The 17411-nt window shown below is 36.7% G+C and overlaps 1 protein-coding gene across 1 annotated transcript in view; it reads left to right on the top strand.

Moving 5' to 3' along the window:
• ABI3BP (ABI family member 3 binding protein) overlaps positions 1-17411 on the top strand; it is a 160824-nt gene that overhangs the window by 108987 nt on the left and 34426 nt on the right. The window contains exons 36-50 of the mRNA XM_068417343.1: positions 430-504; positions 2120-2167; positions 2668-2742; positions 5190-5264; positions 6929-7003; positions 7684-7731; positions 8283-8357; positions 9055-9129; positions 10631-10705; positions 11359-11433; positions 11916-11990; positions 13633-13707; positions 14189-14263; positions 15402-15467; positions 15769-15843. Coding sequence (XP_068273444.1) covers positions 430-504; positions 2120-2167; positions 2668-2742; positions 5190-5264; positions 6929-7003; positions 7684-7731; positions 8283-8357; positions 9055-9129; positions 10631-10705; positions 11359-11433; positions 11916-11990; positions 13633-13707; positions 14189-14263; positions 15402-15467; positions 15769-15843 — 1062 coding nt within the window. The remainder of the gene's footprint in view (positions 1-429; positions 505-2119; positions 2168-2667; positions 2743-5189; positions 5265-6928; positions 7004-7683; positions 7732-8282; positions 8358-9054; positions 9130-10630; positions 10706-11358; positions 11434-11915; positions 11991-13632; positions 13708-14188; positions 14264-15401; positions 15468-15768; positions 15844-17411) is intronic.

Genomic DNA, 17411 nt, shown 5'->3' with positions numbered 1-17411 from the left:
CACTGAAGTTAATCACTTTATGCCTTAGGATTGTTTCATTAAACTTCATTTTTCTCCTAGGTAATTCTCTTGCTTGGCATTTCTGACAGCTGCACATATTGCTCTCTTCACAGCTGGAATGTCTCCTTTTTTTTAAGAAAACAATGCTAGCTGCTCTGAATCACCTTTCTCATAATTATGCTTGTCTGTGCTTGTCCCAGCTTTTTATTTAAAAAAAAATGAGCTTCAAAAATGACTAAAATTCCACTCTCTTGCTTAGATTGTTGTAAACGCACGGAGAGTATTACCTGACTTTCTTTCCTAATTCCTATAAAGGCACATTTTTCTCTGTTGCAGGTCTGAGGTTTCTGTGTTTATGTGTCCAACTTGATATCAGACACCAATTGCTGTTCAATTTAACCAACTTCTTACCCACATTTTCTCTTCCAGCTCCTCAGGAGACTCCACGTATTCCTTCTAAACCTAAAACTTCACCTAAACCTCATATTCCACAAGCCAAAGATGGTAAACTGCTTTGTGTGATTATTTCTAATACAGTTTATATTGGATTGAAACTTATTTCTGAGCAGCTATTTAGTTATCTGGGCCAGTTAAAACATAACGGGGCTCTGTTTTGCTGTGTGTTCAGTGATTTATTTGCAGTTTTGAGAGTAGTAACGTTTGCTAGGTATTTTTCATCGCGCAAAAGAATATATCTCTGCTACTTCATGGCAACAGGATGAGCATATTGTTGTTAAACTCAGACTACAGTGGTAACTAAAGAAACATCTAGCAATTAAAGTATGTATTATGACTACTTAGGTGGTACAATTCTTTCCCATGTTACTTTGCATTGGTAGAATAAATACATTTCCCTTTTAAGTCACATTTCGTTTAATGACACTATTGTTTTCTGCATGAACGAGTAAATTACCCAGTGCATAGTTTCTATGTGATTATAAATATTAATATTTATTAGCATTAATGATCATTTATGCTGTATTCCAAAATACTGGATTTTTATACTATGTCATTAAACATGAGTGCAGTTGAATTCAGTGATAGGCAGAAAAAATTACTTTCTGTCCTCTGCTATCCAGTTGGTAATATCAACAGAAAATTACAAGGGTATCAACTACCAGTATATATTATCTTCTGGTAACTGTGAAAAATTTCATTATAATCAATTTACTGAAGATCTTTAAATTGCAGACATGGAGTAATATTTTTGAAAGCTGATGTTATCTACTAAATAAGATTTCCTCATGTAGAAAACATTCAAAATCCTTCTTCTCTCATAATTTTTTAACCATGGTAGCTGATTGTAAAACATTGTTTCCAAGCTACAACTTAAAATGCAACTTCTCATAAACTCAGTTTTTACCTCTGTGGCCATTTTTCATTATTATGGTAGTCTGGCCTTCTCAAAAAATGGTTTTGTCACACAAATGTTACAGGTTTGTACTGTTCTGTGTTTAAAAAAAAAAAGTTACTATTTCTTCAAGAATCTATAATATACAGAACTTTTTTTACAGCATCATCCACTTATCTTGTGATTGTCTTAAAAGATCCAGAGAATTTTTTTTTATTGTCACCCATACAGAAGAATTGTCACAGAGAGGGATACCATTTCTATTGTGCCTCTGTTCTGATGTGGGAAATGCAAGAAAATAACATCAACTTCACATCCATATGCCCATTAAACACATGGGTTTATTTTAGATCCATACCCGTTCAGAGCTGAAGTATGTGATCATACAATGCAATGCACCATAATGCTCTTTAATAATAAAGCATCCAGAAAACAAGCAAGTGGTCTCTAATTCTAATATTATATATAAACTGCATTTGAAATACACCACAAAGGAAAGAGATTTGTGTACCTAAAAAGCCATTTTCTGAATAAGGGGGTCATATATATTTGGATATCTCATTGAAGCCCATGGGAGAACTAAGTTCACATCATGTTTCAGCTTACAAGGCTTTCTCAGAGACTTCATTTACAATAACAGTTTTTGTGTGAGGCAGTACACATAGTATATAATTCAAAATGCATTTACTAGACAAGTAATACTAATTGTTAGTGGAGTAATTCTCTTCAATTTTCATAATAGCTTTTATGTTTTTTTTTCTGATACAGTCCTGGAATCTATAACACTTAGAACTGATCAATCAAAACCAACAATAGGTAACAGTTTTAACTACAGGGACCATCACATTTAACTTTTTTCTCAGTGTACACCGAGCATCACAAGTACATCTTCATTGTGCTCCACTGTCATAATTTTACTATTAAATTTAGTCCTTCTGTAAGTTTTTTGTGTTTTCACACTAACAATTCATAATCATCTTGTTTGGGTTTTCTCACACAGATGTGTTCTGTAAAGTGGATGGAAGCACAACAATCTACTTTTGACTATGTTTCTCTATACTGAGTTTCTGTCTTGTGCTGCTTCATCTTTTATACTAGTCCACCCATACTGGCCTTGCTTTGTGTTATCCTGTTACAGAGGTTCTCCATCAGCACTATTTCTTTGTGTACCAGACATTCATACTTCTCCATTACTCATATAAGCTTTTTGTGTTTCCAGAAGGTCCCAAAGGCATGTGTTCTTTTTTTAACATTATGCCTTCTGTCAGTCTCCGTTCTTGAAAGATTTTAATAGTTGCTTTTTTTTTTTTTCCCAGTTCCAAAAGAAACACAGCGTGTTCCCTCCAAACCTAGAACATCACCAAGCTTAGAGGTGCCACAAACCAAACCTGGTAAGTACATTGTGTTTTTTATCTTATCATACTGATATGTGTGTCTTATGAATTCTACTGTGATCAGTGGAGCTTCAGATTTATATGTATCCCTTGGGCATATATGTTGGAGCATTCCTTGGAGGGTAAAATCCAGTATCACATGTCATGACGTGTGGAATTTATAAGCAACCTGGTAAGTTTAAAATCTCTATCTTCAGTTCTGTTTTACATTTTAAGTCACTGCAACAGTGGACATCTTCTCTGCAGTTGTCAGTGAAAACAGGTCTTTTCTGTGTGAATTTGCTTGGGTTTTGGGAAAGTAAAGGTGAAAAGGAGCGGTGTCTTTGCAAAGAGGAAGGGTTTTTTTCTGTATTTCTCAAATTGTGTACTTGTTTTTTCTTTCTCAGGCACAATCATTCATATATACTTTTCTGTTCACTTTTGCACGGCCCTTTGGTTGTTCAGAGATTTAAGAATGCATTGTTTACTCAGCTTGTTATAGAGCAATATACAACCCTGGGCTAATTAAGGATGGAGGAAGAAAGTTATACAACTCACATTAGCAATTGCATCGGGTACTGTGGTGGGTTGAACCTGACCAGCAACTAAGCACCAACTAGTCACTTGCTCACTCCACCCCTCAGTGGGTTGGGGGAGAGAATCAGAAGATCAAAAGAGAGAAAAAAATCATAGTTCAAGATAAAGACAGTTTAACAAGCGAAGGATAAAAAGAGGGGAAAAACCCCAAATGATACAAAGGCAACCACTCGCCACATCCCACCAGCAGACCAATGCCAGTCTAGGAGCAATGGGTCCTTTGGAAAGACTACCCCCTAGTTTTGCTGCTAAGCATGGCATTGTATGAGGTGGAATATCCCTTTGGTCAATTTAGTTCGGCTGTCCCAGCTGTGTCCACTCCTAGCATCTTGCCCACCCCCAGCCTACTGGCTTGGGGGCAGAGTGAAAACCAAAGAAGTCCTTGATGCTGTAACAAGCACTATTCAGCAATAGCTGAAACATTGGTGTGTTATCGACGCTGTTTTGATCACGAATCTAAAGCAGAGTACCACAGGCTGCTATGAAGAAAACAAACTTCCATCCCAGCAAGACACAGTGTGGGTATCCAAGGTATATGCAATATTAAATGGTGCTGCTGGAGAAATGGTCAGAAAGATGACAACTAAGGTTCCTTTTTCCCCCAGTAAGTCTGCACCTATTGTTTGAATCAAACCCTTGAAATAAGACAGGAAAGTGTACAAAGCTGAAGGTGAAAAACCACCCACAATTTCTTTGTGGCTCGTTACAAAAGGTTCCAATTTATATTTGGGCTCTGTTGTGTATTAGAGCTATTGCCTTGAACTGGAGGCAGTTCTGAGCAGCGTAATACTCTGACACGTATTGAGTTTCAGGAAGGAGTAACCATCTGTCATTGGCTGTAGCAAGGATGGTGTGATCATTGTGGAAGTAGTGATTATGTTTTGATAGTTCTTGGTAATTCTTGTCTTTGTTTTTTGTCATGCTAATGCAGTTCTGGAACCAATTATGTTTAGAATTGAGAAACCAAAGTCAACAGTAGGTAATGATGCATTCTTCCTTGAATAGTCATGTTGTTTTTCCTCTTCAACAAAAATCATTTAGAGTAGACCTGCAAAAATTTGTCACCTTTCCTTGTATGTGCCTTAATAATTTAATGGTCAAGATTCTCTGTCTCTTTTCTTATTTTCTACAAAACAATTGAGGGGAGTCCTGGTGCCTTTCAAGTTATTATGCACATAACATAGGGCAATTTCCTTCAATATTTAATGTTAAGAGGCAGAGGACAGATGAGAACAGGATCCTAACTTACATGTTCTCAGTCATACTGTAAAGGTGGCACTGTTTGAGTTAGTCATAAGGTTTGGGTGCACAGAGCTGCATGCTGCAAGTTTTCTTTCTCTGCTTCCCTTCCCCTCCAGTTTTACTAAATGAAATTCAGTCCTTCGTAGAGGTCTGAAAAAATGATTGTGTTTCACTGAAACCTCAATTCCACTGTCAGAACAGAATCACTTCAATGGTCTTTGGGTCATACGGTTCCTTGAGGCAGATCTATGTGACTAAAGCATTTTTATCATCTGAATCTGGTACTGCGAATCATTCCAGTACAATGACTGTTACAGAGCAGTGGTGCCTTTGTATTTGAAGCTACTTATTTTGTTTTCCTCTTTTTTTTTATTTTTTTAAGTCCTCTTCTTAAATAGAACCAGTAATTCTGCCACATGTTTAGTTGCTGATATGTCACAGAAGATTATCTCTTTTCTCTATAGCCTGATTTAGTTAAAAAAAAACCCAACTTCTCTTTTGCATCACTTCCATAGAATATCTTTGGTTCAAATCTTTGCTCTGGTTTTTTTGACTGTTATGGGTGGTAGTGGACACAGATACCCTGGAAAATTTTAGTACGGTGTAACCCAGTTTCTTTCTTTCAGCTCCTAAAGATACACGTCATGGGCCTTCCAAACCTAAAACATCACCCAGTCCACGTGTTCCTCCAACTAGAGCAAGTAAGCTTATCCACTTTTTTCCCTTTAGTGCATGAAAGTTTTAACAGTTTGAAAATTGCAAAGATTGATGAGTTCTCTGAAGGTATACAGATAGAATCATAGAATCATAGAATGGTTTCGGTTGGAAGGGACCTTAAAGATCATCTAGTTCCAACCCCCCTGCCACGGGCAGGGACACCTTTTCCACTAGACCAGGTTGCTCAAAGCCTCATCCAATCTGGCCTTAAACACTGCCAGGGAGGGTGCAGCCACAACTTCTCTGGGCAACCTGTTCCAGTGTCTCACCACCCTCACAGGAAAGAATTTCTTCCTAATATCCAATCTAAATCTACCCTCTCTCAGTTCAAAACCGTTCCCCCTCGTCCTGTCACTACATGCCCTTGTAAAAAGTCCCTTTCCCACTTTCCTGTAGGCCCCCTTCAGGTACTGGAAGGCTGCTAGAAGGTCTCCCCGGAGCCTTCTCTTCTCCAAGCTGAACAGCCCCAACTCTCTCAGCCTGTCTTCATAGGAGAGGTGCTCCAGCCCTCTCATCATCTTTGTGGCCCTCCTCTGGACTCGCTCCAACAGCTCCATGGCCTTATGTTGGGGGCCCCAGAGCTGGATGCAGTACTCCAGTACTCATGAGAGTGGAGTAGCGGGGCAGAATCCCCTCCCTCGCCCTGCTGGCCACGCTGCTTTTGATGCAGCCCAGGATATGGTTGGCCTTCTGGGCTGCAAGCGCACGTTGCCGGCTCATGTTGAGCTTCTCATCAACCATCACCCCCAAGTCCTTCTCCTCAGGGCTGCTCTCAATCCATTCTCCACCCAGCCTGTATTTGTGCTTGGGATTGCCCCCACCCACATGCAGGACCTTGCACTTGGCCTTGTTGAACTTCATGCGGTTCACACAGACCCAGCTCTCAAGCCTGTCAAGGTCCCTCTGGATGGCATCCCTTCCCTCCAGTGTGTCGACCACACCACACAGCTCGGTGTGTGCTTACCAAGTAGGCTGTGTTTCACTGCTGTAATCAAATTTTGCTATATAGCTGTCATGGAACAAGATAATCACCTAGATATTTATACATGTCAGTAACTTGTATAATGGGAGGGATGTGGGGGTTAACACTCACCTTGAGCCCTTGCACATAGGAAAATTTGTGTCTTAATTTCCACTGAATGTGACAGAGTATTTGTATTTTCTACTTACTTATTTACAAGTGTAAAATCACAGTAGTTTCCTATTCCCAAAACTTTGGAAATAGTTCTCTCCATTTGAAACTTAGTGGTAAATTTCCACATTTCTTCTGCTTTGATAGAGATTTTTTTTTTAAATGCAAAGTTGATTTAAATGAGCAGCAGATTTTTGGAATATGAAACACTTGAGAAGCACAACTAGGGGTACTGTTGGAACTACAGTAGTTTACTCTCTAGAAAGCTCTGTTTAATAGAGCTGAGGGGGGTGCAGAGCTCATCCAACACTTCACTGTAACAGTCACTTTGTTTTTAGTCTCTGCTCTAACGTAATATTTATTGCATTGACAGATCTCTGTGATTATTTTCAAATGGAAGAAATACTTCCTGAAAAATTTCTTTGCAGAAAGTGACTCTCCTGTCAGGAAAGTCAAAAGAGTTATATTGAATCATCATCCTCAATAACACATTCAAAACTTTGCTCATCTTCACAGGTCCAAAAGAAAGTCGGCGAGTCTCTTCCAAGCCCAGAGCATCACCAAGTCCAGTTGTACCACACACAAAACCTGGTAAATACATTGTTGTTTTGTTGTGCTTGAATACTCAGGGTTTCTTTTGGGTTGTCTTTCATCAGTGAATCAAGTGTTGATTAACATCTCTTCATATTACAAACAAATAGATTTTCTAATGATCATTAAATATGTGTTTAAAGGAAGATTGGGCTTATTTGTATTTTTAATGGCTGAGTTTTCATGAGTTGTATGTGCTTTTCAGCCACATGACAGCTGTCACTGATGAATAATCTGCATAGCAGAGTAGACAACATACAAACATTATAAGAATGTTCTTGGAAGAAATTGCATCTCTTCTGTGCCTATCAAAAGATGCTTAGAGAAAAACATATTTGAGGGCCTTCATGTATGACTCTAAATATCTGTAACTCAAACCACTGATATGTTTGTGTGCCCTGGTTATGGAATTTGACCCTTAAGAATATACGTAATAGGGATTTACATACTTCTGAACCACCAAACCTCTGTAACTCCTGATGGTTCTGAAAGCATCAGTTGAACCTTCCTTTTGAGTGAGTGTATATTCACTAATTCCACCAATAAATAATTTAAAAAAAAAAGAACAAATCTAAGTATGTGTTCCAATTTGAAAAGAAATCAGTCATGTAAAAGGGAATATTTTTACCCTTTTGCTTGTACTTACCTCTAATTCTATATACGTTCTTGTTTTTATGAAGTTTTGGCACCTACTACATTTACAGATGAACAATCAAAGACAGCAACAGGTAAAGATGTTACCTTCGGTGGATCATTACTCTTTCCCTGCTGCTCCTTGGACCAAAGTTTATATATCATTAGTCTGGTTTTCACACATCATCTGTTTGTGGTTTTTATCTGTTTTATTTTCTGCTTACTGGACTTAATTCTACTCTGTTCCACGTATTGAAAAATTCCTAGCTGTTTTGTTGTTCTCACAGAAAACTTCTTTCACTTTCACACACATTGTAATTCCTTTGACACTTCTAGGAGACAAGCACGCCACGGGTATTGCAGTTACGAGCACTGAAATACAGACGCAAACATCTCCACTATAGTTGTCTGTGTTCTTTCATTTTTTGTTGCTTGACTCCAGATTTTGCTTACTTGATAAATTTTCCACCCATGTTTTCATTCATGATTTTCTCTTCAAATTCCTGTATGTATCTGACACCGTTTTTCAGTCTCTCATTGTAAGGATCTTGTTTTTCTTTGCAAGCACAAGGCGTGCAGTGCCTGTGCAATAAACCTGTCTAATTTCTGAAGAGTATAAACCCTTAAAACAGGTCTTTTCTTTCAGCTCCTAAAGAACCACAGCACAGTGCATTTAAACCTAAAGCAACTCCCATCCCAGATGCTCCACGCAGCAAGCCTGGTAAATTATCTGGTCTTTTGTCAAGCTGCGGTTGATAATTCAGCAACTTTCCGGGTGGGCACTGGGGGGAGTTGTCAACAGTACATTTGCTGTTACCTGGGTATCATTCTAGCTTGAGAAACCTCTGCAATGCTGCAGTTGTCATACTACTGATGGAAACTACAACAGTCCAAGATTTATTTTTTTTATATTATGTGGATATTACTACGAGAAGAAATAGTAGTGACCTGTATGTTTAAATCAATGATAAAAAGTTATTTACAGCTTGTATCTGAGCAACACACTTCACTTGTTTGCACCATGTTTTTGAAGCTCTTATTAGAGAATTATTCTTAAAGCTGTTGCAATGCTTTTCCATTATATACACATTTTCATCCAGATTAGACTGAGGACTCCTTTCAGTTGTATTTCGGTTAGGAGACTCCCCATCATAAATTTGACTGACCTGTATAAGATAATCAGTCATTTCACTGAAGGGTTGTTATTGTTGTTTTTTAAGTGTCTAGATGCTAAAAACAAACAAAAAAATTGAACTCAGTGTAACCATAAATCTCTGAGGGTAAATGCCCATTGCTGTTTCAAAACATCCCTTTCCTGGTGTATACAGTGTAGCACTGAAGGGTTTTTTTAAGGGGGCAGGAGGGAAAGGGAGAGTCTCTTCATTATTCTGAGCATTTATTGACATTTTTTCCAACAGAAATCATTCCAGCCTTCCATGAACCAGATACTACTATGATCCCTCATATTCCTGAAAGAACAAAGGCAACATTGGGTAATCATCTGTATTTCATAAATAATTACTCTATTTTCCATTCTTGTTAGAGAAGATATTCTTAGAGAGAGATCATTACATGGTATTAATAACTAATAATGAAGTTTTACTCTACTTCTAGATACTTGCTTGCCCTTTGGTCTTGATAAGGGTAATAATGCATGAGCTCATTTACTTCTGAAGGTTCTTTTCCTTGTCTTCTAGCCTTTCCAGATAGGATGATGTAATTCCTTCATATGTTATATATTTTCCAGTAAAAGGGAACTTTATTTGAAGAGCAGGTAGTGATTCGTGTAGTTCTGCATCTGAGGTATGGATACTGGAGGAGCTTCACTCCTCACGGTGTAATTTTACAGAAGAAAATTGCAAGAAAATTATAAGGTATCAATTATAGCATAACATATACCAAAACAGACCAGCTGTGTGACCCTCCAAATCAAATACTAGTTCTTAAAGACATCTTCTCTGCTAACTTCTAGTCTTCTGTGTTGGAAAAACTTCCTTAAGTATATGAAACATTAGCTGAGAATTCTTTCTTCTTAACTTAAATGTCAGATGTGGACCAAATAAGGGTCAATGAATCCAAGCAGTATTGGGCAGCAGGAGTATTGCTTGAGCAATCTGTGTTAATAATCAGTTCTCTGTCCCCAATTTCAGAAACAGCCATCAAACATGATTTTCTGAGAATGAAATGGTATCATTGATGAAGTATTAATAGCCATTTGATAATCTTGAACTATGTTTTTTCCTTTTGAGGAACAGGAAATGAAAAATGCTTTTCATCACGTTTCTGTTTTAATATATATTCCCTGTATGCATTGATACTTAGGTTAGTATTCATTTGATAACTCTTTATATAGCTTTATGAAGTTTACGTGCCCTATTGTACACATCTGGGGCTATGTGATGCAATATTCATATGCAAAAAATGGTTCTTCAGACCAAGGGGGATGAAGAATGCACAGACTAAGGCAGGTATTTTGAGGACCTCTCACATCGGTGTGGATCACAGACTAGCAAGTGCTAAGATAACCTTTTCCAGTAAATGATTCCTACATGGCAAGAATTTTTAACTGAACAGTATGAAGATAAGATTCAGTAGTTCCCACAGAAGAACAAAGAAGTTAATATGTAAAGCAAGTCTGTTACAAAGGGTCCGCTGATGCTGTCCTCAGATACTTATGTATGGCAGATATGCAAGACAAGGATAGGCTACTACTGTCTAACTTTGTCCCATTACGTTACTGTATGATGTTTATGACTATATTCTTCACTGCTTCATCCAAAGCTACAAATTTGTATATAATTTTGGGGAAGTCTGTGTCAGTGGCCATTTAATTTGTTTTCCTTTCTTTGCAGGAGTTCCAACTGGTTGATTTTCAGCTTTACCCTTACATAATTTGCCTTGTTACAGATCAGATTGTACTTATGTTCCTTGTGTGCTATGAAAACAGTGTGTTTTTTCAATTATTATTCCGGGTGCTGTTTGTTTTTATTTCAGCTCCAACTGAAAAACAGTTCATTCATACCAAACCAAAAACATCTGAAAAACCAAGAGTACCACACACCAAACCTGGTAATGGAGTCATTCTTTTAATTTTGTGTGTTTGTGTTTAATCATTCTTTCCCTTAGCCTCGGGGTTTGTGCTTTTTAACAGAATGATTCATAGCTGGTTTTGTGCTGAAACAAATGCATTACACTGAAGTTAGTCAATACAAAATATGCCAAAACCACACTGAAAATAATAGTAGGATTTGTAGTATAGCATCAAAAATGTTTTTTCTCCTTTCTATTACATATAGCAAATGATGACTAAAATGTAGTAGTGTGGGTGTTGACAAATTTCAGTGGCTAGATAAACTGAGTTCTCTCTCATTACTTCCTGGTAATCAGAGATGCTTTTCTGTGAGCACTTTTTATTTTAATCCATGCAATGCAATAGAACTCCTTTGCAGTGCTTGTACAGTTAGCTACGTTGTGTGTTATACTGAAACAAAGTAGTTTTAATAATAGTTACAGGGAACTATGTCTCTTCCCATTTTTGTTATAGAAGGAATGTACAGGAGAAGTTAATAGAAAGATAATTATATCTGTCAGCAGTTGATTTTTAAGATATTCTGCTACTCTCTAGTTTGGGGCATTTTGAAAGCTTTAGAAATAGTGCAAATGCTACTTTGTTTCTATTACAGCTTAATATTCTAAGATTCTTCACATTTTCTCCTTAACAGCAATACATCAGACAACTCCACAACCAATCGTTACAAAATCTTCTACTACCACTGGGCATTCAAGGGCAACAATGGGTAAATAAGTTTCCTTAAAGTTAAGATGCAGGTATTTTTAATTTTTCAATGGAGAAATTTCTAGAGAACATGCTCTGGTGTGGTATTTTGTGTAACATCATTCCACTATCCTTCCTTCTGCTTACACACATGCATGTTTCTTCATACAGATGAGTCTCAGTTCTACCCTAGAAGTAAAGCAGAAATAGCCTACAGCTCATTTCTGGTCAGAAGTCTGTGTTTGTCAGATCTACAGCCAAATTCAATCGTCTAATTTTTCTTCTGGAGCAAGAATTTTAGCCACTAACTCAACTTATCCTGCAGCACAGTGCGAGGACTTTTCTGTGTTTTGGATAGTCATTTTGTTTCAGGTTCCAGAAAGCCATGGAATTGTTGCTGTCTTTTTTTCAGGCATTTGAGGCATGCATTTTCTGTGGGCTAAATATGGCATTGGATCATGACCTCTGAAGAATACAATAATAATCTTTTTCCTTTTCTTTCAGCTCCAAAAGAAACACTGCTCATTCCTTCCAAACCCAAACCATCTGTCAGGCCAGAAGTACCACAGACTAAACCTGGTAATTTAAAGTTTGTAACTTTAAAAATGTTATTGTGGCACTACCTTAGTTACACTTTCTGCTGTTACTCAGTACTTCAGTCATGTGACATGCATGATATGTAGGCAGAAATTAATATTATTGTTCAGCTCAGAATATGTTAATAAATTATATCAAAGAGAATGCTCAAGAATTGCATCAATTTCCATGGAGAGCAGAAGGTTAAGATGGTTGGGTTTTTTTAACATTTGTTTGTCGAATTGGTGGGTAGTAGCCATGAAAACTGTGAGGAATTCAATTAATTTCAATAAAAATATACTGCTGTAGCCAGCTTCACTAAATTCTTTTCTTTTGGGGGATTTTATTACCCTAAATAAGTTTGCTTCAATTTCTCAAGTACTTTTGAAACCTGGGTTACAGAATTACAGCTCAAGATAGATGCTAAGAGTGTAAGTACCTTCTTCCTATCATCAGTGATTTCTTCAGTAACTACATTAGATTTAGGGATACATATTTATAATGAAGAACAATGGTCCATCAACTTTACCCCGATATGTCAGCTTTACCCTGGGTGTGAATTATTTCCATAAAAATTACTAGATAAGAAGGTTACAGGAGAAAAAAAAAATTGTTAGGGACGGAGTGACAACATGGTTATAAGAAAGAGCAGCTCCTAATCTTTCTTACTCTCTGATCTAACCTCCAAAGTGATAATATTTTAGTCTTAGGCAAATAAGTTAATGAATATTTTTATCATTTCCCCCCTTTTTTCCCTTAAACTTCTCCTCCTTTTTACATAGCCAAAAAGAATTTAATCAGACCCTTTTCTTTCAAGAACTGTACATATATATTACTATGAAAATCAAACAGAACAGTCCAGAAGAAAGATTTATTTTCTAAAGGACTTACTTTGAAAGGCTTTCTGTTAAGTAACCAAGTTAGATTCTAAGTCTCAGTTGAATAAGAGCTATTTCCAACCATGTCATAGTTAACAAGTGCCGAGTTTTGGTACTACTACGAAGTTAGTTGTAGGCGAAGAATTTTAGAAAACAGAATTTAAAGGTTTATTCTTTTCCTTTGAAGTTTTAAATCATTGCAATGATGTATATGCAAAATAAACTACTGTTAGGAAGGTTGTTAAAAACAAATGGCACTCTTTAGCCACTGCCTTTAATGCTAGTCAGGAGGTTACTTTCCAGCTTCCATATCTTAACCTTATGTCTGAAAGACAGACAGAAGTGTCTGCTTCTGAATGCCAGTCTCTCCTTTTCATCCAGTAACTTAGATATCTTTCACTAAATTCAATCAAATTTGAGTGAGGGAAGAATGTCTGAAATACAAATACGTTACTACAAGCTTTTAGAAAATTTTTAGGGAAGTGCAAATTAATATACCCAGTGTGAGAAAGACCAAAGACTGTCAGAAATCCACCTTCAGGGCTTTTGTTCTGAAGTTGGTGGGGGCCCAGCAGAATTGTTGCACTGTCTGGCTGTCAGTATGAAAATACATCCAGGCTAATCAGAACATGTGTCTGTCTCATGCCTGTTAAAATTGTCTTAGCAGATATGTAGATAGGTTTTTGGGAAACAAAGGACACAGATACTTGATGAAATCCAACTTATTTAATTTCACTTCTCTCAGAACAACGTTTTATTTCTTGTAGCTCCAAGGGCAACGCACCTGGGATCAATTAACCTTATAACAGTTCATGTTGTTGATGGGTCCAAAAAGACTTTGGGTAATGAGAATATTATCTCAGTTTATTTTTCATAAACCTTTACTTTCTCTGCTTTTGCTATATGGCTAAACTTACACTTTAATCAACAGAAATACCTTAATATATCTTTGTTGTGTTCATTTGTTAATCACATTCCAGTGCACATACAAAATGTCGCTGGTTTTAATTTTCCAGCCATTTTTTCTTTCATGCAATTCTTTCTAGAAATAAGTACTTAATGGACAAGGCTGAGGAGTCATATAAAAAAGCATTAGCTGATCATCTTTTCTTCTTTTGCCTGACTTACTAATGATACATATCTTCCTAGTGTTGAAAAGTCTTTTATCTGTATAAAAGCATGATTTTCAGCCAGGTTTCTAGCACTGACTCTTTTTGTTTATAGTCTACACAAAGACAGTTTGAAATTCCCTTTCACCTGTGGTGTCTTATGTGTAAAAGGAAACCATTTGCATTTGATAAGCAATGATATCTCCACTTTCAGTTCCCAATGAAACGTTCCAGATTTCGCCCAAGCCCAAAACTGCTCTAGCAACTGAAATTCCGTGGTTCAATACAGGTAATTTTAGGATTTTCTTAAGTTGTTGTATTGAGAGTCTGTAGATCTTAAGTAAAATCAGTACAATTTAAGGTTTAATGGTCTGTTCATTATTACCTTTAAAACTCTTTCAAATACATAACACGAAAATTTATTTTTCCCTTTATCAAATGTTTTTTGTTCATTGCTCTGAAAAATCAAGGTTTAATCAGTATTGCCTCAAAGATGATATGAAGCTTTTAAACAGTTTTAGTGCTGTGTATCGGATCCTCAGATGTATAGTGCTGCAAACATAGATGTAACTGACTTCCACCTTTTTCCTTATAAAATAGTAAATAAAAATTTGTAAACCTTTTCCCTAATGTAAATGTCAAAAATGAGTAATATGTTCTTTCCTGCCTAAGTATTTTCTCTGACACTTCAGAGAGGCTGGACTAAGTTTTGTGGATAGAATGGTTATTAGATGGCATATCAAATAGCTAGCTCTATTTGTTTAAAAATTTGAGCAATAGAGGATGATAATTTGGCACAAGATGACAGTGACTACTGCTTATGCTTTCAGATTTCAGTGTAATTCACACAGATTCTGTAACAACTAAAATATCAAAGTTACTTGGCGAGTGAAAGGCAACAATAAGAAAAGGTTGAAGGCTTCTGATTTTAACCTTGATGATGACACTAAGCTTCAGCAGCCTTATGCAGTGTCTGCATTGAATGCTTCCAGTTGTTTTCTTGGCAATATTTTGATGTTTCATGTTTTTATCTGAATATTTGATTTGGGGGGTGTTCAGTTTGGTGTTTTATTTTGAGGTTTTTTGTTTGTTTGTTTTTTACAGAACCTAATTAAATGTCTTAAGGCCATGGATACCTTGCAGAGCTAACTCTGTATCCATATACAGTTGGGTAACTGGCTGTAAATATTTTATATCTTTTCCTAAACCTAAACTTGAATGTAACTGGTCAGACTGCATGATGGAGTCATCTGGCCACTAAAGAAACTAGCATTTTCAGCGTGCATTTTGGATTGGAACTCATAGAATTCTCATATGTCCATTTTGCTGTATCACATTGGTGCATGGACCTTTTTTCTGGCAAATTACACTGCACTACTGGTGTTCCTTTTACACAGAGCATTTAAACTGAACCTTATTTCTTTTAGCACCTCATAAAACACGTCTCACTTCTGCAAGACCAAAGCCGTCCGATAAATCACAGACCAGACCTGGTAATAATTGTTTATTCAATTTGGGATGGGGAGGAGATTAATTCATTAATTTCACCTATTCTCAGTGGAATTTTAAGTGTTGCTGGGAAAAAAAAGTGTATTCTTCTTTCAATTAATCTGTCTAGAGGTAAAGCCTTTCCAAATCAGAAAAAAATAAAACAAAACTCTGTGTATCATCACAGCAAGTGCTACTTTTCCTTCTCTAATGTGGAATTGTTGGCATCACATAAAAGTCTGTTGGATTTTCTTCTCATGGAATTTTCTTTCTTTTTTTTCTTTGTTTTTTTTAACTTTTTTGCAGCTCTTAGTAAAACCACGCTAGCACCAGGTAGAACAAAAGCACCTGAACTGCCAAAGTGGATTGTGCCAACAACAGGTAGAGCTGCAGTTTTGTTTTTTTTTTTAACTTATCAGTAAAAGACAGGAATGTGACTTCCTCAAATCATCTTGAGCCCTGCAAAATATTTCATTGTGTTTGATTACAGAAGTTAATTCCTCAGAGTACTGTATGTAATTGCCGCTACTGGTCATGCTGTATAATTCCTGAGTGTCATTAGGAAATGATATTGACACTCAGTTAGTGCAAACTTACAGATACTTATGTGGCTACTCTTTACTGATATTTTCTAGATGATAGGTCCAGAGTAATTACTGGAAAACACTTTGTTGAAAAGGGGTACCCAGTTGTTTAAGTCCAAGTCAGAAGGCTTCATAAGAAAGCTTTAAATCCAGGTATCTTGCTAGCTACTAGCTATGCAAGTGGTGTGCTCACATCAGACCTCCTCATATTCAGACTACGCAGTATTTGGACTATGCGATATTCAGGCTTGAATACTTCAGCACCAAGAAAGTTCCAAGTTGATGGGTGATAGAGGAGGGTGAGAACTGTCACTTCAATTTACACATCCTTACATACACAGATAGCATACGTCCCTAACCACAAAGATTTATTCAAAATACTGGTTCGGTTGGGGGAAAAATCATTTCTCCTTTTTCAGTTGTACTTGATTTTTCCATGCAATCGAAATAATGTCAGTGCTAATTCATAATTGAATTCAGAATTGGGGATCCTTCATCAAAGATGCAAGTTTAAAAAAATAATATAAATAAAAAATAATACACATATTCAAAGCAAACATTTGGCTGTTCACCCACTACTAATAGTGCTACTGTCCCATACTGTTGCTCTGTGCTAGCTAGGTTACGATAACCTGAGTAATATACCATCTACTCTACACGTTCCTTTTTTTGTCTGTGTAATGTTTCTTTATACTAGGATTTACAAAGTATCTTTGGCAATTTAATATCTGTTGTTGACCTTAGTATGATTTGAGCTATGCATTCCTGTACATAATTTTGAGAAGCCCACTGTGTTTTTAGAAATTTTGCACAAGAGAGTTCAGGTAATCAATTAAAGAAATCTGTTGTAGCTCTCCCAAGCACTGTGCAATTACATATTGCATTCCTTTTAGTTTTCTACCACTTTTTAGCCGTTTTCTCTAGAATTTCATTTCATTGAGATGGCTTTTCATATTTGTCTTATTGTATGTAACTTACCTTACTCAGTTGGGTTTTTTTTTAATTTAATCCTAACCATTTGAAAACTGCTCTTGATCTATTAAGCTTCCAGACAACCTTCATCAGTCAAACTTTGAGCAATGTTTCCAGTTCCCTTGTGAGAGAGAGAGAGAGAGAGAGAGATGGTTTTCATTATAATGGCCATTAACTTTGTGTTCTATTTTCTTCTTAATTTTGAAAATGTGGGTGTATAGCCAAGTTCTAGAGGAGCTCAAGTATTAAGGTATTTCAGGTTTTTTTTTATCAAGGGCACTTTTTCCAGTTCTTCCCTTAAAATGATCCACCCTTCCAATGGTATTCCTGCTATTAAAGATGCAGAGGTTAGTTTTAAGGTGTTCCAGACCCCATGAATATTTCCAGAAAAAA

Source organism: Nyctibius grandis, chromosome 23 (assembly GCF_013368605.1).
Source record: "Nyctibius grandis isolate bNycGra1 chromosome 23, bNycGra1.pri, whole genome shotgun sequence".
Lineage (NCBI taxonomy): Eukaryota > Metazoa > Chordata > Aves > Nyctibiiformes > Nyctibiidae > Nyctibius > Nyctibius grandis.
This window is presented reverse-complemented; position numbering and strand designations above follow the sequence as displayed.